At 53.2% G+C, this 22029-nt stretch overlaps 1 protein-coding gene across 1 annotated transcript in view; it reads left to right on the top strand.

Moving 5' to 3' along the window:
* PTK7 (protein tyrosine kinase 7 (inactive)) overlaps nt 1–22029 on the top strand; it is a 33861-nt gene that overhangs the window by 10905 nt on the left and 927 nt on the right. The window contains exons 5-20 of the mRNA XM_010863139.1: nt 8–206; nt 1372–1520; nt 1772–2038; nt 3898–4031; nt 4174–4309; nt 4421–4540; nt 5820–5969; nt 6068–6218; nt 6315–6442; nt 7753–7956; nt 9155–9310; nt 10042–10274; nt 11426–11506; nt 19990–20141; nt 20953–21131; nt 21841–22020. Of these exons, the coding sequence (XP_010861441.1) occupies nt 8–206; nt 1372–1520; nt 1772–2038; nt 3898–4031; nt 4174–4309; nt 4421–4540; nt 5820–5969; nt 6068–6218; nt 6315–6442; nt 7753–7956; nt 9155–9310; nt 10042–10274; nt 11426–11506; nt 19990–20141; nt 20953–21131; nt 21841–22001 (2600 nt within the window). The 3' untranslated portion in view covers nt 22002–22020. The remainder of the gene's footprint in view (nt 1–7; nt 207–1371; nt 1521–1771; nt 2039–3897; nt 4032–4173; nt 4310–4420; nt 4541–5819; nt 5970–6067; nt 6219–6314; nt 6443–7752; nt 7957–9154; nt 9311–10041; nt 10275–11425; nt 11507–19989; nt 20142–20952; nt 21132–21840; nt 22021–22029) is intronic.

The raw sequence follows: 22029 nt of genomic DNA, 5'->3' as shown, positions 1-22029 counted from the left end.
GGGGAGGGGTCTGCCCGCCTCGCCCGCTCACGTGTCTGTGCCTCCCCCACCCCAGATGAGAGCTTTGCCAGGGTGGTCCTGGCACCCCAGGATGTGGTAGTGGCAAGGAATGAGGAGGCCATGTTCCACTGTCAGTTCTCAGCCCAGCCGCCCCCGAGCCTGCAGTGGGTCTTTGAGGATGAGACCGCCATCACTAACCGCAGCCGGTAAGGCGTTAAAAGTTGTGTGTGCACACATGCTCAGTCATTTCAGTCGTGTCCGACTCTTTGCAACACTATGGACTGTAGCCCGCCAGGCTCCTCTGTCTATGGAATTTTCCAGGCAAAAATATTGGAGTGGGTTGCCGAACTCTCCTCCAGGGGATCTTCCCAACCCAGGGTTTGAACCTGCATCTCTTATGTATCCTGCACTGGCAGGTGGATTCTTTATAGGTTGTTCTTTAAAGGATCTTAAAGACCCTCTTAAAGGGAGTGAGGTTCTTACCACAGGTATCCTAGCTCTATGCGTGGAATTACCTCAGCTTTCCAGCAGATGGCAGTAGAATGTCTTCCTGTTACAAAGTGAACCCAACAAAGGGACACAGCTCCAGGAAGGGCATCTTTTCCCACTTCCCGCAGATACACTGTGTGAGCCTGCGGTGACTCGTTCCTCCCCCACTTCTGCCCATAGGGTCTTCTGGGATGGGGGTCAGCGACTCAGGGGTGGAGGGACACGGGAAACCTGGGTGATCACATTGTGGACAAGAAGGTCCCAGATGGTAAAGACACCTCACACACACACACACACACACTTTTTGGAAGAAGCAAACTTCCAGAAATTGCTGGGAGGTATCAGGCCCACAGGGACACTTCTGTCCTCATCCAGGCCCTAGAGAGCAGAGAGCACCTTGGTGGTGCCAGGTGTGGCTGTGGTCCTTGGAGGTGTGGCTCCCCAGGCTGGGGGCGGGGATCCCACTCGGCTGCAGCCCTGAGGACGTCACCTGTGGTCTGTCTGGTACAGCTGCGGGGCTTCTGATGCTGGAGCTTCTGCTCTACCAGCAGGCTTATCTCGGCTCCCTGGAAAGGTGGCCCCCCGTCTCCACAGGCACGTCAACTCCTTGATTCCTCCCACTCACTGCTGCTGGCCTGGCTGCCCCAAAGCCGTGTCTCTTGTAGTTAAAATACACACTCCCACACACATGAACAAATGCATGCACGCACATGCACACACATGCACGCACCAGCACGGCGTGCCGGCTTCCTTCTCTCTGCCCTGTTCCTGGCCGATTCTTTCCTGCATACCTGGCCTGCACAGGTCGGGGTTCCATCAGCTCCCTTCTGGAGCGAGGCCCCTGGGCCACTCCTTGCCAACATCAGTCTCTCCCCTCCGCAGCCCCCCGCACCTCCGCAGAGCCACAGTGTTTGCCAACGGGTCCCTGCAGCTGACCCAGGTCCGGCCGCGCAACGCAGGGGTCTACCGCTGCATAGGCCAGGGCCAGAGGGGCCCTCCCGTCGTCCTGGAGGCCACACTCCACCTGGCAGGTGAGTCTGAGGGTCTGGGATGCCGAGGTAGGGGCTGCCTTCAGTGTTGTTGCCCATGTAGAGGTTTGGCTTCCTGTTTCCTACTCAGAGCAGCTTGGAGGGCAGAGGGAGGAAGAAGATGCCTGGGGTCGGAAGAGGAGGTGCTAGGGGTCCCGGGGATGGCTTGTGCTGGGAGCGGGGAAGCGGGCTACGGAGAACATCAGGTGTCCTGGATCCCATGGTAAACCGGCTGTCTGCTCCCGTCCCTACAGAGATCGAAGACATGCCACCATTCGAGCCACGGGTGTTCACGGCCGGCAGCGAGGAGCGTGTGGCCTGCCCGCCCCCCCAGGGTCTGCCGGAGCCCAGTGTGTGGTGGGAGCATGCAGGAGCCCGGCTGCCCGCCCACGGCAGGGTCTACCAGCAGGGCCACGAGCTGGTGTTTGCCAACACTGCTGAGAGCGATGCTGGTGTCTACACCTGCCATGCGGCCAACTTGGCTGGTCAGCGGCGACAGGACGTCAACATCACGGTGGCCAGTAAGCACCTGTGCCCTGAAGGGCGAGGACGGGAGGAGCCCAGGTCCCAGGGAGTCTTGGGCTCTGGCTGTGATGATGCTCAGAGTCACCCCTGGAGCTCTCCTGAGGTCCCCCCTCAGCTCTGAGCCCTGCTGGCCTGGGAACCATTTCTCTGCTGGACAGAGATATTGGAGTAGAGGGTGGTGAGCCAGACACAGAGGTTGGGGTGACAGCCCTCCCTGAAAGTGGTCCTCTGGCTGCAGCAGACAGGGCTCTAGAGACCCGGGTCACACACTGTCTCCAGTGCACAGGGTGACCGTGATAGAGAGTTACCTGCTTTGCTAGGGCTCAGTTTCCTCATCTATTAAAATAGAGCTGATAACGCATTACCTCTCCTACAGAATGGTCGGAAAGATCAGTGAAGTAGATAAAAAAGACTTTTTTTTCCTTATTGGAAAGGTGATATGGACAAAGTTATAGGTAGTGATTGCTTTATCTGTTGTTAAACTCAGCAAATTTCTACAAAGAACTGACTACCTAGCGTGTCACAACTGCGATCTGGAGAAGGCATAGCGTTGTGCCACGGAGCAATCCTGGGAGCTGGGAAATCTAGAATCTCAGCCAGATTCCACTTTGAAACCTGCGACATCACATTATAAAGAGATGCAAGGGACGGGAGGACTGTTTACAGGCATCTTTGCACACAGTCTGCCCCACCAAGTCAGAGGATGAGAAGTCCTTCCGGGAACTGAGCCTGAGTGCAGCATTTTCAAAAGATTATTCTGGCTGTTCCAAGAAGACTAGATTGTTAGGGACAAGACTCTGAACAGGAAAGCAGTTAATAGAGGACCGTAATTATCTTGGAGATGTTGAAGGGACTTGAACAGAGGTGCTAGTGGTGGAGGCAAGAGATGCTGACGTTCAGATACATTTTATTTCTTTTTTTTTTTTTCTTCTTTTAGGACCTACATTTTATTTCTTAAAATATTTATTTATTTGGCTGTACCGGCTGGTAGTTGTGACACGCTAGATATTCAGGCTTTGTTGTGGCATGTAGGATCTAGTTCCCTCATCAGGGATTGACCTTGGGCCCCCTGCATTGGGAGCACAGAGTCTTAGCCACTGGACCACCAGGGAAGTCCTGGGATACATTTTAGAGCTGAGGTAGATGGGGTTTGTGTAGAATGAATGTGATTGGGTGGGGTGGTAGGGAAAGCAGTAGAGAGAGAAGTCAGCTAAGTGTTTGGCCTATGCAATTGGCTGGATAGCGGTGCTGTTTACTGAGAGGAAACTATGACGAGCAGGTTTGGGGAGAAATCAAGCATTCTCTTTTGCACATGTAAAAGCCTGAAGTGCCTGTTAGATATCCAGCTGGAGATGCCAATAGGATTTGCAGGTGTGAAGGTCATGGGGGAGGTCAGGAGCCAGGCTCTAGGTTGGGACTCATCTACTTGGATAGTATTGAAGGCCATGAACTGGCCATTGTTCCAGGAAGTATTTAGCCAAAACAACAGAAATTCGAGGACAGAGCCTTGGAGGGTTCTGGTATAAGAAAGCAAGGATTCTGGAGTCATGCAGACCAGAGTTTTCAATCCTCTATCGTGCATTAGAAATCATATTTCTTTGAACCACTGTCTTATCTGTAAAATGGATATAGAAATGCATACTTCAGGGGTTTATTGTGGCTCTGAACTAAGATAATGTTAGGAAGGTTCTGGTACCTGGGCCTTCACTAAGGGGTCACGCAGTTATCACTGGAGCAGACAGGGTTTCTAAACTCAGGGCCTGAGGGAGGTGGGTAATTAGAATTTCCTAGGATTGGATCCATGGGTTTTGGGGACGTGTTGATCAACCTTCTGTTTCCTCCTTGTCCCTCTAAGCGGTGCCCACATGGCTGGAGAAGCCCCAGGACAGCCAGCTGGAGGAGGGCAAGCCGGGCTATTTGCATTGCCTGACTCAGGCCACACCCAAACCCACAGTCGTCTGGTACAGAAACCAGATGCTCATCTCCGAGGTGAGGACGAGGGTTGCTGCTGGGGGGCCATGGGGTCCTCTGTGCTCATCTGCCCAGTGCGCTTTCCCCGGAGGCAGTACCAGAGAGAGGCTGGTGGGGGGCAGGTGGAGACCCACTCATGGGCTCGTCTCCTGTGCTGCAGGATTCGCGGTTCGAGGTCTTTAAGAACGGGACCCTGCGCATCAACAGCGTGGAGGTGTACGACGGAACGTGGTACCGCTGCGTGAGCAGTACGCCCGCCGGCACCATCGAGGCCCAGGCCCGCGTCCAAGTGCTGGGTGAGCTGGCGCCTGGCCCCAACGGGCAGGAGAGGACTGGGGAGGGAGCCGCAGGGCCCAGGATCTTCAGGCCTGCCGCCTCAAGCCCTCCCTTTCCCTCTCCTGAAACAGAAAAGCTCAAGTTCACACCACCACCCCGGCCACAGCAGTGCATGGAGTTTGACAAGGAGGCCACAGTGCCCTGCTCAGCCACGGGCCGAGAGAAGCCCACTATTAAGTGGGTCCGGGCAGGTGGGTACCCTGTGGGCATTTGGTGGGGGGGTGGAACAGGCAGTCCACTGGTCAGACATGTGCCTGTCTCAGGACCAGCTGAGTGCCTGGTACTGTAGGACAGACAAGGAATGTAGGGGCCGATTTATACTCCAGTTAGAAGAAGGAAGCCAGACGTAAATGAGGTCAGGTTACAGCGTTAGACGACGTATAGGATGATTCAAGGCACCAAGTGATTGGATTGGTCCAGACAGGGCCGTGAAGTCCTCCCTTTTCTAAATAGTCATCCTTTCCAACATAAAAGTAATCCTTTAGAAAACTTTGGGAGACAATAATGCATAATCCCACCATCAGTCATCTCTGGGTGTGTACCATTTTCTATGTACATCTTTTTGTTTTTACATAGCAGTTTTATTGTACATCTAATTTGCACTTACTATACTTCCATGAGTAAGTCATGCTTACTGTAGAAATGGACGATGCAGATAACTGTATGTAATTTTATCTTTTTTTAGCTTAACATCATCAAGCATTTCCCCATGTTTTTATACATAAACATTGGACCATTGGTTTTGATGGTTACAATAATATTCCAATAGTTGGGTTCACTGTAATTTACTTAAATATTCCCTAAATGTCTGACATTTGCGTTGTTAGCCATCCTTGCTTCCTTTCTCTACTTCTCGCTGTTTCTCTCACTCTCTGTCTTTTTTTTATTGCCGCAGTAAACATCTTTACTGCGAAGTTTTTTTTCTGGATTTGGGTTTATTTCCTTTGGGAAAGATTCCCAGAAATGGAATAATTATGTATAAAAGGGTAGGCACATTTTTACAACCCTTGATGTGAATGGCCAAATAGTTTTTTAAAGGGCTTTTACGTTCCCATTAAGAGAGTGAGGTTGTCAATTCTGAGAAGCAAGTGGGCCCTCTCTGCTCAGGTGTCTGGGGGAGCGTTCTGTGGGGGCTGAGGCTCAGAATGGGCAGGACAGTGGCAAAGAGCAGGGCTCGGTGCTAGGAGTAGGCAGTGACAGGCAGTGATGGTGAGAACAGGGCAAATTCCATGCCCAGCCACTTGGTGGAAGTGGAAGGGCACTTCTACAGGGCAGTAGAAGGAGGTGAGGCTGGAAAATTAGAAAAAGTGAGTAACAGGGACTCCCGACCCCTGGTTCAGGAGTTTGGACCTTGTCTGTGGGTAGGCTGGAGCAATGGCATGTTTTTGAGTGCAGGTGAGTGACTGAAGGCATTGCCGACCGTGATGGGACTCTGGTCCAGCCCATCATTCCCCCGCATTTCCCCTGCAGATGGGAGCAGCCTCCCAGAGTGGGTGACAGACAACGCCGGGACCTTGCACTTCTCGCGGGTGACCCGTGACGACGCTGGCAACTACACCTGCATTGCCTCCAACGGGCTGCAGGGCCAGATCCGAGCCCACGTCCAGCTCACCGTGGCAGGTGCGACCGTGCCGGGCGTGGGGCCGGGGCCGCGGCCCACACCCCGCCAGCCCCATTGCTCACTGCTCCCTGCCCCTTGCCGGGCTCTTCCCATCCAGTGTTCATCACCTTCAAGGTGGAGCCGGAGCGCACGACCGTATACCAGGGCCACACGGCCCTGCTGCGGTGTGAGGCCCAGGGGGACCCCAAGCCGCTCATTCAGTGGAAGGGCAAGGATCGCATCCTGGACCCCACCAAGCTCGGACCCAGGTAGGCCGTCTCCGCCTCCCCACCCCGCCGCCTGCCCTGCAGCTCAGGCTCCCGGGGCCAGCCAGGTGGGCAACGCTGGGGCTTCTCTCCCGGCAGGATGCACATCTTCCAGAACGGCTCCCTGGTGATCCACGACGTGGCCCCTGAGGACTCGGGCCGCTACACCTGCATCGCGGGCAACAGCTGCAACATCAAGCACACGGAGGCCCCCCTCTACGTCGTGGGTATGGGGCCCTCGGGGCTGTCCTGCACGGGAAGTGGGTGCCCGACTTCTTTCTCATCCTTGTTCTCATCAGCCCTGTACACAAAAGGCACTGAAGCCATGTTTTGCAATGGTGGCGGGGAATCTGGGTCCCCTCCTCGGGGCCACCACAAGGCAGTCTCAGGTTCCTTGCCCTGACCTGGGCTGTTGTTGACACTTTCCACAGCCGGGCTGTGTGAGCCTGTGGCGGTGGGGGGTGCTTTTGTCCTGAGATGCTTCCTCCCAGGTCTGTCCTCATGGTCCTGGGTGGGTGGCGAGAGGATGCGGCAGCATGTGGTTCCTTTGCCCTGGCGACCCAGACGGTGAAAGGTGTAAGGCCCTGAGTAGGGCCTGGGACTGGGGATTTGGGCCTGACCTCTCCTGATCCCCAGCTCTGTGCTCCTCCAGGTGGTATTTCCTCTTTTTTTTCTCTGTTAAGATGACAGTGGTTTGAGCAAGAGGCTTTCAAACTTTTTTGGTTCAGCAGCAGAACTGGTTTTCTAAATATTTATGTATTTTTAATGTGTAATTTACTTTATCTGGCTGTTCCAAGTCTTAGTTGCAGCATGCGGGACCGAGTTCTATGACCAGGAATGGGAACCTGGGCCTCCTGCATTTGAGAGTACAGAGTCTTAGCCCCTGAACCAGCCGGGAAGTCCCAAAACTGGTTTTTAGACAGGGTTTTCCATGGAACTTTAAATGGGTAAAGTGAAGTGGTGGCCTCTTGGTTGAAGCCACTGGGTGTGTGCCAACTGGGGGATCCTGGACGGCCTCCCCCCTTGGGCCTTTCTCCCACCTGGCACCTCTTTCTCCATGGGACCCAAGGCCACTGAAAGCCTGTAGACTAGAAGATCCTTCTGCAAAAGTGTTTCTTGAACCTGCTCTGTGCTGGGCGATGGCTGGAGTTATAAATCAGAAGTTCCCACGTGCAGCTCTGTAGGGCCTGACTCAAGATTTCAAGTCACTAAGGATGCTTGTTAACAATGACATGGGTTTGTGATGGGGCCGACTGTGGTGTGCTTCTGATGTGTGTCCCAGGCTTGTGTCTGGGTGCAGAAACAGCCTGGAAATCACTCACATCCTGCAGAGCTCCCTCCGGCCTCAATGGGCCCCCAGGAACTGGCCCTTGTTGAAGCCAGTGATGGGGGTGACCCTCCCAGGTTGCTCCGGCTTGGTCAGAGCATCAAGTAGTCTGGGAGGCTGTTGAATCTGTGGGGTGGTTAGAGCCGGCAGAGCAGTAGGGCTGCATTTGCCCTAGTCGCCCCTGCCCACACCTGTCTGTGTGTCTCTCAGACAAGCCGGTGCTGGAGGAATCAGAGGGCCCAGGCAGCCCTCCCCCCTACAAGATGATCCAGACCATCGGGCTGTCGGTGGGCGCCGCTGTGGCCTACATCATCGCCGTGCTGGGCCTCATGTTCTACTGCAAGAAGCGCTGCAAGGCCAAGCGGCTTCAGAAGCAGCCGGAGGGCGAGGAGCCGGAGATGGAGTGCCTCAACGGTGAGGGGCCCTGGAAGAGGGAGGCGGTGTCGCGCACAGGTGCTGAGCGCCCTCCCGTGGCCGTGGAGGAAAGTGCAGCAGTTGGAGCCAAAGCCGAGCCGCACCCACCCCCTTCCTCCGCTCACCCCCCGCCCCCATGTTGGCTGATTCCCAGGGCCTCGGCTTCTGAGCAGCCTGGCTCAAGTCTTCCTCATTGGATTCTCAGGCTAGCCTCCTGTGTTTCCCTGCCTTTTCCCTGCAGTTCTAAACCACAGGCATAATTTCAGTATAGGGCTTCTCTGGTAGCTCAGCTGGTGAAGAATCCACCTGCAATGCAGGAGGCCCCAGTTTGATTTCTGGGTCAGGAAGATCCCCTGGAGAAGGGATGGGCTACCTGCTCCAATACTCTTGGGCTTCCCTGGTGGCTCAGCTGGTAAAGAATCTGCCTGTAATGAGGGAGACCTGGGTTCGATACCTGGGTTGGGAAGATCCCCTGGAGAAGGGAACGGCTACCCACTCCAGTATTCTGGCCTGGAGAATTCCATGGACTGTATAGTCTGTGGGGCCACCAAGAGTCGGACACGACTGAGCAACTTTCACTTCCAGCCCCCACCCCTCCACCCGCCCCCTGGAGCTGGCTGATTCCCAGGGCCTCCGCTTCTGAGCAGCCTGGCTCATATGTTTTAGTGTTTCCTTGCACATCTTGTCTCTCCCTCTGCTAGTCTTTGAGTTTCCCCAGGTGGGATGGTGGGCTCTGTCTGCCTGTTTCCCTCCTCCTGCCCTTCCTCTCCTCCACCAGGAGCCCCCTGTGGACACGGCTGGGTCTCCCCTCTCACTTTAGGGGTTCAGGAGCAGGACTGGAGTTTCCCTTGTTGTGATTTTTACAGCCTTTGTGCCTGTTTACAGCTTTGCACCTAGGAGACCCTATGAAAGCAAAAACCCTTATGTCACCAGGCTGTCTAGGGACCAGTGACTCAGCTGCGACTTGTGCCGTCTCTTTTCAAAGGTTGTAATTGGCTATGTCAATAAGTGGTCAGACCCTAAGGGGTGCTGGGCTCCCTCGCCCCAGCCCCTTCAATTCATTGACCGGATTGTGTGTGGACATTGTGTAGATCACTAATATTAGATCCATTTGTTGGGAGTGGGAGACTGTGAGAAAGAATTGCAGTCCCCATGGTGGCCAGTCTCATCCTCACTCCCCCTTTCCCCCTCTTCCCAGGCGGGCCTCTGCAGAACGGACAGCCCTCGGCCGAGATCCAGGAGGAGGTGGCCTTGACCAGCTTGGGCTCTGGTTCCGCCGCCACCAGCAAGCGCCACAGCACGAGCGACAAGATGCACTTCCCGCGGGCCAGCCTGCAGCCCATCACCACGCTGGGTGTGTTGCCATGGCCTCCATCAACCCCCCTATTTAACTACAGGCTCCAGGTCTGTCTGCAGCTGCACCAGGGGCTGGTGTCTCTGGAGCCCCTGAAGCCCAGAACCTCGGAAATGGAGGGAGCATCGGGGCGGCCGGGTCCAGTGCGTCCCCCATGTGCCCGTTGTCCACATCCCACCCCCGAGATTTTTGTCATTCCTGTGTATTAGTCACTTGATGTTTTCTTTAGATTGACTTTCTCTCACCTTTAAAAAAAAACTGAGCTCTGTCAACTCGATGGACATGAGTCTGAGCAAACTCCAGGAGATAGTGAAGGACAGGGAAGCCTGGTGTACTGCAGTCCATGAGGTCGCAAAGAGTCAGACACGACTGAGTGACCGAACAAAAACAACAAGCTTAGTTGTAGGAAAAACTGTGGGAAGTTACGGATCTGTGTTTTATGAGTATAGCTTAAAGTATAGAAGTAAGACGTGTTAACAGTGAATCACCTAAAATTCTCATACAGACCACCTTCTAGAAAGTACTGTTAATCTGACCCCTTTATTTCACTGTTAGAGACTGCCAATCCCAGGGCAGAAGGGGAAGGGGTTCACTCGGAGTTACACACAGAGCCGGGGCCACTGCCCGGTCTAGCTGGGCGGGAGCAGAGAGACGCCCCCGCGTGTGACCCCGGCCAGGTGCCTCCCAAGTCAGGGCATCCTCGGCTGGCTGACTCAGTCCTATGCCCGCAGGCAAGAGCGAGTTTGGGGAGGTGTTCCTGGCGAAGGCACAGGGCTTGGAAGAAGGATCGCCTGAGACCCTGGTGCTCGTGAAGAGTCTGCAGAGCCGGGACGAGCAGCAGCAGCTGGACTTCCGGAGGGAGTTCGAAATGTTTGGGAAGCTGAACCATGCCAATGTGGTGCGGCTGCTGGGGCTGTGCCGCGAGGCGGAGCCACACTACATGGTGCTGGAGTATGTGGACCTGGTAGGCAGCCGGGGGCGCCCTGGGGGCTGGGGCGGGGGCACCGCTGGAGCCTGCGTCGCCACCCCACTATGAGATGTCAGCCCCCTGTCCCCCGTTCCAACCCCGCCTTTCCTTACCCCCAGCCCCTTTCCCATCTGCTGGCCCCTGTCTGGGGTTTGGTCCCAGTTTCCTTCCAGCTTCTTTCTCAGCCCAACAGCAGGGACGCCTTCCAGGCCCTTTTCCCTGATTCTGGTTTTCTTTGGTTTGTCATTTTTCACTTCCCAGGGCCTGTCAGCCCTTGAGCATAAACATAATAAGGACCCGGCTTTCCTTCTTTCCCTGCAGCCCGTGCCACTGGAGGGAGGGACAGCGTTCGCTTAGCCACCGGCCCTCTCTCTCTCCCCACTGGTGCTGCCCGGCCCCGCCCCTCACTCTGCAGTCCCGGGCTCACTGGGCCTAGTCCCCTTGGTCCTCAAAAACGGCTGCGTGGCAGACTCTGCAGCTCAGGTGCAGGAAGGGCGAGGAGTGACCCTCATCTTTCCATGAACGAGGGCTTACGAGCACTTTGCACATGTTTCTGCCGCTAGGGCCCCGTCTGAGTTCGGTCTAGAGGACGAGGCTTTCCTGTCTGGGGTCTGTGAAGACCGAGGGTCGGGGGCCGTGTTTTCCTCTTGGCGTTCTCGGGGCAGGGGCTTCCTCTCCTGCCCGTCTGAGGGCTCCCCCGAGGGCAGCGATGACTGTCCCCCTCCCTTTCTGACCAGGAGCTTCTAGGACAGTGGTCCCCAACCTCTGGAATCTGATGCCTGATGATCTGAGGTGGAGCTGATGTAATTGTGGTAGAAATAAAGTGTGCCTGATAAATGTAATGCGCTTGAATCAGTCTGAAACCATCCCCTCCCAGTCTGTGGAAAAACTTGTCTTCCAGGAAACTGGTCCCTAGTGCCAGAACGCCTGGGGACCGCTGTTCTAGGAGACGCTTCCTATAAGTTTTAGTTGCCACTGGACTCTCCCCATGGGAAGGGGTCTGGGCTGAGGGGCGGGCATTCAGGTCAGGGGTCCTCGCCCCCTCCCCCCCGGGGCAGGCGCCCTGTGAGCACTCGCTGGGGTTGGGTTTGGCAGGGGGGAACACCGGCTGGGCTGTGACCTGACAGAGATGCTGGGTTTTTCTTCAGGGAGACCTTAAACAGTTCCTGAGGATTTCCAAGAGCAAGGATGAGAAGCTGAAGTCGCAGCCCCTCAGCACAAAGCAGAAGGTGAGGATGGTGGGGGGTGGGGGGTCGGGAGCCGGGCGGTCCCTTAGCAGGTGCCCTGGTCGAGCGCTGCCCGCGGGCCAGGCCCCGGGGTGAGCACTCGGGGAGCACCGTGATCCTCTGGGATGGCGTCACTTCCCTGCGATGGGTAAAGAGGCTGAGACGGGCTAAGTGACCCGTTGCAGCCTATGAGCCACCCTGTGTGGCCCCACTGCCTTTGTGGAGAAGCACTGCCCTTGGCCCGGGCTGTTGGAGCTCGACGGCTGCGGAGGGCGCTGAGCTGAAGGGGCAACTGGCAGCCCGGGCGTCTCAGAGCCGGCGGGGCTGGGCGCAGCTCTGAGCGTGTTCCCTCATCCCCCAGGGGTGTGGGCGGGCTGCCAGGGTTTCACCGCCTGTGGTTTTCACGCTTTTGCTCTCACTCGGGCTGTGGGCTGCCCAGCCTTTCCTTCCGGTTCTGCTCCTGCCTCTGGCATAGAGCCCTGGCTGGGGCCCTGTGGAGACACAGGCCTGGGCTGAAACAGTGAAGAAGGGAACGCTTCCTACAACGCCCTGCCCGCCTCAGACCTTGCCTTCCGTGCCCAGTTCTCCCTGCCTGCCGCCTCCTCCCCTCCCGTACCCGCTCCCCGCTTCCATGTGGCCGGGTGCTCTGTGTCCACGGTGACAATGATGTCACCACATAAGCAAGCAAAGCTCAGCGCAGGAGGCAGACTGCTGGGCCTCCTTTCCGGGTGACTGTTCCCAGCCTGGAGGCTGACCCGGGTCACGGCAAGGTGTGGCTGGGTGATCAGGCAGGAGGGTGGGGGGAACCCTGGCTGCCCTCGATCTCTCTGCAGGAGCAGCTCTGTGACCTTCAGGCTGACCTCTTCCCATCACAGGTGAATTCGCTGAGGCCCAGACAAGGCCAGTGGGCTGGCCTCCTGGCGTGGTGCTCCTGCCTCCATCTCTGAGAAGCCACAGGACAGTTTGCAGTGGCTGGAGATGGGATACCACAGGACAGGATAGCTCTCGCCAGCTGGGTGGGATGTCAGGACCCCAGAGCTCACAAACGAGAGCACGCAGGGAACCAATGAATTGTCATTGGGCCAGTCACGGTGCCCAGGGCCCTTGGGAATCCAAAATTGAGACTGTGGGGTGTCCTTGGGCACTAAGGATCTGGGGGGAGAGCTTGGGTAAATGAGTGCAGCACATGCTTTACAGACTTCAGATAAGATACGAAAAGTCAGCAAGAGACGTAAAGAACGTCATAAGAGATGTAAGAGACCTTGAAGGTGTCCGTGTCCTTTAGGTGGACAGACAATCTGAACAAAGAAAGCCATTCAAATTCAAGTCTTCAGGATAAGAAGTAGGTGAATGGTGGGTGAAGAGGAGCCTAGGTATGTTGTTGTGGCTGGGACAGGGGCGGAGGCAAGGGACAGGAAGTCAGTTATTTCCTTCACGTGACCCGAGGGACTCTGGCTGAAATCATCACCACCTTTGCTGAAGATCTCTTGCACACTTTGTTGCCCGAGCATCTTGAACTTGATGGGGAAACTTCAATAAGTTGGTTTCCACACTCTCCGAGGACAGTATTCTGCATTGGATGGTGGGCGAAGGACGAGACACTGTAAATTTCTGGACCATACCTCACACATACGGCAGAATCTTTGCGAGTGGGATCTGAAGACCGAAAGTTTTCAAATAAGCTCTCCAGCTGATCCTTAAGCTAATTAAGGTTTAAGGAGCCCTGGGATAGGACAGTGGCTTGAAATGGTTTTGCTTAGAGACTCCTATAAGAAATGCATTTTGTATCATGGCCCAGCACATGCCCCAACACACACACGTACACACTTAAAGCTAAAATGAAGCTTTCACAACACTGTATTTGATGCTCTTAATATTTCTTATCCTATATTTATTTTTAATCCACTAAATTGGTCTTGAGAACTATATGGGTCTTTTTTTAAAGAAATTATTTATTTTTGGCCAAGCTGGGTCTTTGTTGCTACACATGGGCTTGCTTTAGTTGCAGAGAGTGGGGACCGCTCTCTAGTTGCGGTGCACGGGTTGCTTCTTGTGGTGGCTTCTCTTGTCCTCGAACACAGGCTCTGGGCTCTTCAGTTTCAGTGGTTGTAGCATGCGAGCTCAGAAGTTGAGACTTGCTGACTCTAGGGTGTGTAGGCTTCAGTAATTGTGACACCAGGGCTCAATAGTTGTGGTGCATAGGCTTAGTTGCTTCACCGCATGTGGAATCTTCCCAGAGCAGGGATCGAACCTGGGTCCTCTGCATTGGCAAACAGATTCCTATCCACTGCCCTAGCAGGGCTTCCCAGGTAGCTCAGCTGGTAAAGAATCCTCCTACAATGCAGGAGACCCCAGTTCAATTCCTGGGTTGGGAAGATCCCCTGGAGAAGGGATAGGCTACCCACTCCAGTATTCATGGGCTTCTCTGGTGGCTTTACTGTCTGATGGTAAACAATCCACCTGCAATGCGGAAGACCTGGGTTTGATCCCTGGGTTGGAAAGATCCCATGGAGGAGGGCATGGCAACCCACTCGAGTATTCTTGCCTGGAGAATCCCCGTGGACAGAGGAGACTGGCAGGGACTACAGTCCGTGGAGTCGCAAAAAGTCAAACACAACTGAGCGACTAAGCACAGCCCAGCACTAGCAGGGAAGTTCTCATGGGTTTTGACTGGTAGTTTGAAGAACTTCCTTTGGGGGATTCCGTGAAAATGAAAATCCTTAAGAAAGACACATTAAACCTTGTTAGATGGTTTCTTGTGCCAATAATGTAGTGAGCCGCTTTGCCACTTTATGTTTCTAGGGTCCTTTCTGAGAGGACGGAAGGAGAACACGATCAGATTTTAAAGGGAGACAGAGTGGTAGGCAGGCTGCTCCTTGGTCAGCTAGAGCTGGAATGAGAGTGCCGTGCTTGGTATGCGTGAGCTGGTGGGAGTCCCAGGAGGATTCCTGGTCCGAAATAGAGGAGATCAAAGATGTACGGGAATGTCCCTGGTGGTCCAATGGCTAAGACTCTGCACTCCCAGTGCGGGGGGCCCAGGTTTGATCCCTGGTCAGGGAGCTAGATCCCCCATACTGAAACCAAGCTAAGAGTTCATATGCCGCAACTAAATTTCCCACATACTGCAACTGAGACCCTAAATAAATACATAAAATATGTTTAAAAAGAACATATGAGGGCCCTAGGTATTGGCATGGTTGTAGGTGATGTGTGTTGGTGTGGTTGATAAGGTGAAGGGGGTTTTGAAATCTGAGCCCTGTAACCTGTGACTTCCTCGTGGATCACCTGCAGACTAATGACGGGCAGGAGCAGTCTAGTACACCTGCTGGACCCACTTTTGCTTTAAGCAGTCAGAAGCTGGACGGGAAGCGCCGGCTGTCTGAGAAGACCCAGGAAGTGTCACAGGGGCTTGGCCAGAACTCAGGCGAGCCCCCAGGGTATAAAAGTTGGAAGGAAGGGTGGGTTACCAAAGTACAAGTCTTTGTAACAGTGTTTGAAGATTAATCCCGTGGCCATCCGATGGCGGCTCGCCCAGCAATAGGAAAACACTTAATTGGCTGGGGTTGACAGGATTCTCTTTTACTGTCCTCGCTCAGCCAGTATTTCCAGAAACACTGCCTCTCTGGAAAGGTAGCAAGTTAGTCGCCGAGCCAAGTCCTCTCTCTTCTGCTCCCATGACTTGCAGCAGATTGAGGAGCCTGTGAGCCAGAGCAGAGAGGGCCGGCTGAGGAGGAAGGCGAGTCCGCTGAGAGCTCGTGACAAAAGCCTTTGTCTGCTGTTTAGTGACGACCAGGCAAGACTGGACAGTGCCCTGGGGTTCTGGCGCCTGAAGTGGAGTGTCCATTTCTGAGGCCTTTTTACCATCAATGGTACTTGAAGCTTTCTGAGGATGACAGCCTGGGAGCCGGAGCTCTTGGGGGAGCACAGTCTCTGCTTTTCCTTGGAGATAAACTGTCGGGCCCTGCACCCAGGGAGGGCTCAGTCATCCTGGTGGACCCATTGACCTGACCTCTCCTCACTGGCCCGCACAGTCATTTGGAAGCTCTCCAGAGATTTTGTGGCTTCACCTTAAACAAAAATTATTATTATTTCATTTGTCTGCACCTGCTGTTGTAGTGGCACACAGCGTGTGGAATCTCTACTTGTGACCTGCAAACTTAGTTATGGCATGTGGGATCTAGTTCCCTGACCAGGGATTGAACTCAGGCCCCCTGACTTGGGAGTGTGGAGTCCTAGCCACTGGACCACCGGTGAAGTCCTGTGGCTTCCCTTTTGATAAAGAAAATGCACCAGGAAGATGAGCTTTCCTGCTTGTGGCCCAAGTTCAGCCTGTCTGCACGTGCAGTGTCGGTGGATACATTGGATCTTTAGCGTGTCCAGGCTGGTGGTGGTTCAGGTCAGCACTGCTTAATAGAACTTCCCTCGGTGGTAGAAACATTCCATACCTGTGCCATCCAGTGCGGAAGGCCCCAGCCCTGTGGGGTTATTGAGCACTTAGGATGTGGCTAGAGAGACTGAGGAACTGAATTTTTATGTTATGAAGCTTTTATTAACTTAAGTAGCTGGGAGCTACTGTTTTGGACAGTTGAGGTATAGATCGTTTTTGTTTGTTTGTTAAAATGTCTGTTTATTTGACTGGACCGGGTCCTGGCTGCAGCACATGTGATCTTCAGGTGTGGCGTGTGGGATTGTTAGCTGCTAGTCGTGACACATGGACTCTCTGTTCCAGCATGTGGGATCTAGTTCCCTGACCAGGGATCGGACCTGAGTCCCCTGCATTGGGAGCACAGAGTCTTAGCCACTGCACTACGAGGGATGTCCCTATTGTTTTTTTTTAAACTATTCTTGACTGAGACCCACAGTAGCAAAAAAAAAAAAAAGCGCTTTTTTTACATCACAACGCAACATAGACATATGAAGAAGGTTCCATGAATGATACTGACCCTTACTGAGTATGATGCTCTCTGATATTTTCAATTCCCCCCAAAAAATGCTGATGAAAATTCACTAAGTGGGTTTTGTGACATACTAATAGGTTGTGACCACAGTTAGCAAACCTCTCGTGGGGGCAGCGAAGCCTGCAGGGATCTCATGGGCCAGAGCATGCAGACCGAGGTCTGCTTTTAGAGTGACCCTGCTGCCAGTGTGTTCGGACTCGGGTCCTCTGTCTGCCCCGAAGTGACCCTGGGAGCCAGGCCAGTGAAGCTGCTCGGGGTCAGCCTGGGATGCAGAGGGGCCCGTCCACAGGCAGCAGCCCACCGCTTGCCTCACTGATGGCAGATTGCCGTTCCTGGGGCCCCTGCGTGGTGAGGTGACCCAGGAGGGCCAGCTGCAATGCTGAGGGAAGAGCCAGGCTTTGGCATCAGCCCGGACTGTGGGCAAAGCTGAGGAGCCCACCTCACAGGGGGCAGGCAGGGGAGCAGCCAGCCTGGCTCAGCAAGTGCCCTGACCCCCTCTCTCTGACTCCTTCCTGCCCTGGGGTAAGGCAGGAGCAGCCCCTTGACCACTCACATTGACTTTTGCTCCCTTTTGAACTTCAGGGACAAAGAATCACACTAAACATAATCAGACAATATCAGGTGTGTCCAGGGTGGTATGGCTGTGTATGTGTGCCTACTCAGTCGCTTTAGTCGTGTCTGACTCTTCTGAGACCTCATGGACTATAGCTCACCCCATGGACTGTAGCCCCATGGACTGTCCACTTAGCCTGGTGGACAGAAAATCCTCTGTCCATGGGATTTTCCAGGCAAGAATACTGGAGTGCGTTGCCATTTCCTCCTTCAGGGCATCTTCCTGACCCAGAGATCAAACTCATGTCTCCTGCTGCTCCTGCTGTATTGCAGGCAGATTCTTTACCAGTGAGCCACCCAAGAAGCCCTGGTATAATCTTGGTTAATAGACAATCTTGGTTAATCTGTGACATACTCTCATTGGTCCACACACAGGCTGCTTTTGTTTCTTATTATTTTTTATGTGTTTGTTGGCCTCTGTGTGTATGTTTGATTAAAGTTCATTTTGATATTTCAGACTTAAAAGACTATAATAATAAGGTTCAAGGAACGCCTATCGACCCTTTATCCAGATTCAGTTGTTTATTTTGCCTAGTTTGCTTTATTCTTCTCTATATATATTATGATTTTTATGCATTTTTCTGAACCATTGGAGATAAGTTGAAGGCTGACTTTTGACATTTTACAATCAGATATATGGCAAATGATACCTTGTTGGGTCTTAATTAGTATTTTCTTGATCACTGATGACACTGGTCATTGGCCACGTTCTCTGTTTTTCTTTTGGCTGGATTGCGCGGCGTGTAGGATCTTAGTTCCCCTACCAGGGATCGAACCCATGCCCTGCTGCAGTAGAAGTGTGGAATTCTAACCTCTGGACTGCCAGGGAATTCCCAGGCCATGTTCTTCTCATCTTTTTGTGATCACACGTGTGATGGGTGGCTACTCCCTTATAGCTGCCCTGAGTGTGTCTGTGCTGGAAGAGACACACAGCTGGCCAGTAAGTGACCTTCCACAGGGACCTCTCTGCATTTCCGTTTGCCTTGTTTTTATACGCAGGGAAATGCTGCATGTTCTGTGTCCCTCAGTGTCCTCCCAAGGTTTAGATAAGGTGGCAGAGGTGAAGGGGCCGTTGGCCTTTACAAGCACTCCCTAGCGCCCTGACTTTGCCTTTGTTTGGTGTGGTTCACCTTCCCACTAGGTGATGGCACCCTCCTGCAGGTACCGTTCTTACCTCCTAGACTGCCTTCTCACCAGGAGCCCAGTCTTGCCATCCCTGTTGTATTCCATCAGCACTCAGTTGTATGGCATTCAGTAGATGCTCAATTAATATGCATCCAATGCATTGATGTGTATGTTTTAAATGTTAATGTATCTTAATTATAATTACATTTAATGTACTATATTATGGGCTTCCCCAATGGCTCAGTGGGTAAAGAATTTGCCTGCGATGCAGGAGACACAGGAGATGTGGGTTCGATCCCCCAGATTGGGAAGATCCCCTGGAGAATGGCAACCCACTCTAGTATTCTTGTCTAGAATGGACAGAGGAGCCTGGCAGGCTACAGTCCAAAGGGTCCCAAAGAGTTGGATACAACCAAGTGGCTAAACACAGCACGTAATGTATTATATATACTACATGGGCACGGCTCAAACATTTTAAAAAGGTAGCAGCGAAAATCTCCCCAGCTCTCTTACATTTTGTTTGTTTCTACACTTTGGAAGATAATTTTACATTATTTTCTAATGCTGAAGCTGCTTACAGTCCCTGACCCTATGTGAGGTATTTTAGAGAAACTCATGCATGTATACACTCATAAGAACCTTCAGAGCAGCGCTGTTCTCAATAGCCAAAATTTGTGTGGGGTGGGAGTGGAAACACAAATGTCATCTGGTCCTACAAAGAATAAATTATGGGGACTTCCCTGGTGCTCCAGTGGCTGAGACTCTGAGCTGCTAATGTAGGGGGCCAGGGTTTGATCCCTGGCCAGGGAGCGAGATCCCACATGCTGTAGTTAAGAGTTTGTATGCGGCAACTAAGACCCAATGCAGCCAAATAAATAGATATTTTAAAAATAGACATTTAAAAAAAAACAAATAAATTACGATATATTTATGATGAAAAACAACTCAGTACAATGATATCCCAAAAAAGGGTGACTCTCCCAATGTTAAGTGAAAGAATCCAGGTACAAAAAAGATACACATTTTTGTTGCTTCCAGCTTTATCTGGTTCTCAAACAGGCCAAACTGAATTGCACTGTTGAGGAACATATGCGTAAGTGGTAAAACTATAAAGAACAGCCAAGAAATTATTATCCCAGAACGATGGTGATTACCTCTTGAGAAAAGGGGAGAATTCATGATGGGGAAGGAGTCAATGGGGGCTTTCGGGGGGGCCTAACATTGTTGATTTTTGTGTTTTGTTTTTTTTTTTAACTTGATGTCTGTTAACTGAGTGTGGGCGTTATAATTATTCATGAAAGTAGACATATATTTAGTGAACTTTTCTATATGTAGTTTGCAACAAAAAATAGAAACCGAGTTTCCCTACTTTCTCTCTCTGGCCTTCGTCTCCCTTCTCAGAGGCAACCAGTCTGTGTATGTATGTGGGTGTGTATATCTACGTTCACTTATACACAAATTTTATACACAGATATGATTGTTTTTTAATATTATACGTTTTTTTTTTCATTCAGCAGCTGGTTACCGTGTGTTCTTCCCACCCCGTCTGCCACTCACTTAGTCTAGCACCTGCTGTGCGTGGGGGGAGCACTTCATTTCATTAAATTCAGTTCTTCCAAGGACCCAGGAGGCAGGTCCTTTTATGAGAAGGAAACAGGCTATTGGGCCTCTGCTCTGGGGCTTCCTAAGCATCGTGTTAACGGCCCTGAGACCCCACCAAGGGCTGTGTCAAGGGCAGTTCCGGAAACCCGCGGCCCTGGGCTGCTCTGACGGGCCCCTTCCTCGTTCCAGGTGGGCCTGTGCACCCAGGTGGCCCTGGGCATGGAGCACCTGTCCAACAACCGCTTTGTGCACAAAGACCTAGCCGCCCGCAACTGCCTGGTCAGCGCCCAGAGACAGGTGAAGGTTTCGGCCCTGGGGCTCAGCAAGGACGTGTACAACAGGTAGGGGGCATGGGTGGGGTGGCGAGGGGCGGAGGCAGACACAGCTGGGCCGGCGGAGGGGCCTAGTCCAAAGCTGGAGGGCCTGGGGGAGGGGGCCCAGACCCCTCCCACCCTCTCCCAAGGGTGCACAGGCACCCCAGCCCATCGACCTCAGCTCCCTAACCTTACGCTTTTCTCTAGTGATAAAAAATTACAAATCTTTAAAAAGAAGAACTAGTCAAACTTTATAGCAATTTCTATATAATTTAACTATCCATAGGGGTCCCTCTGTTACTTCCTGAATTCAGTCATTATTCTTTGCAAGCCTAAGACTTAAAGCTCAGCACCCACGGCCAGAGATCATTCTGGAATACATGCTTACATAGTGCCTTCAGGAACCCCCCAACACCCCGAGTCATCCCAGCTCTGACTCACCACGGTTCATCTGGCTGTTGCTTTAGTCATGGTTGGTTTATCACCAGCAAAGTTCTTTAAAATTTCTTTCCACTTAACATATGCATTTTTCACACTCTTAAACTAACAAAGTATGTATGACTAGAAGCTTTTAAAAAATACTGATATTTTGGCAAAGTCTGATTCTTAAGGGGATGTTTTAACCATCAGACCCCACACGGATGCCTCTAGATTTCATCTGGTGTATGTATGCCCCCACTGCTTGCTAAACAAAAATGTTTCCAATTTCCCAGGATGCCTTGAAACAGGAAACCTGGGCTCCAGCCCGGGTGTGAGACCAGACCCTTGGGGTGAGGCTGGGGTCCCAGCCCGTGCCCCTCTCCCCACCCCACTGCCTCTGTGTCCTCCTGTCCCGCAGTGAGTACTACCACTTCCGCCAGGCCTGGGTGCCCCTGCGCTGGATGCCCCCCGAGGCCATCCTGGAGGGTGACTTCTCCACCAAGTCTGACGTCTGGGCTTTCGGCGTGCTGATGTGGGAGGTGTTCACCCACGGGGAGATGCCCCATGGTGGGCAGGCAGACGATGAGGTGCTGGCAGGTAGGCAGCTGTATTTCCAGGGGCCAGTTCACCGTGTTCTCTCGGTGGAGAGCTTACTCGGGGTGCTGGGGCCAGTTCAGCCGGCCTCCCCTCAGGGCTGGTGTCCGCAGGTACATGGATGTGGCCGTTCCACTTGTGAGATTCCCGACACGCACTCATACCACTTGGTGAATAGCCCTTGTCCCTGTCGTGGTCACTCTAGCCACTCTTATGCCTGCCCATCGACCCCACTTAGGCCCCTGTGCACTGGCTGCTTCTTGTGCAGCGTGGACCCTGCCCCCGCCCGCCAGTGGGAACTGTCACCAGGGAAGGCCCTTTGCTTCAGTTGCAAGATACTTGCCAAGAACTGCTTGAATCTTTTTCTCACCCGCACTGTCCAGTGCCCCGGAGAGTCTCCCTCTTGTGGCTGCCTTTGGGAACTGCAGGCTCCGCATAGTGTTGGCAAGCATGCATGCTCAGTCACTCCAACTCTTTGGGACCCCGTGGACTGTAGCCTGCCAGGCTTCTCTGTCCATGGAATTTTCCTAGGCAAGAATGCTGGAGCGGTTTGCCATTTCCTACTTCAGGGGATCTTCCTGACCCAGGGATCAAAGCTGTGTCTCCCTACATTGGCAGCTGGATTCTTGATCCTTGAGCCACCTGGAAAGCCCACCGAGTATTGGACAGGTGGCTAAATATTTTGACTACTCTTCTTTCCTTCTTTCTGCAGACTTGCAGGCTGGGAAGGCCAGACTCCCGCAGCCTGAGGGCTGCCCTTCCAAGCTGTACCGGCTGATGCAGCGGTGCTGGGCCCTCAGCCCCAAGGATCGGCCCTCCTTCAGTGAGATCGCTAACGCCCTGGGAGACAGCCCCACAGACAGCAAGCCGTGAGGAGGGAGCCCAGGCAGGCTGTGCCTCA

The sequence above is a fragment of the Bison bison genome, unplaced genomic scaffold (assembly GCF_000754665.1).
Source record: "Bison bison bison isolate TAMUID 2011002044 unplaced genomic scaffold, Bison_UMD1.0 scf7180017864487, whole genome shotgun sequence".
Taxonomy (NCBI): Eukaryota; Metazoa; Chordata; class Mammalia; order Artiodactyla; family Bovidae; genus Bison; species Bison bison.
Note: the sequence above shows the minus strand (reverse complement) of the source record. Positions and strands in the feature narration are given on the sequence as shown.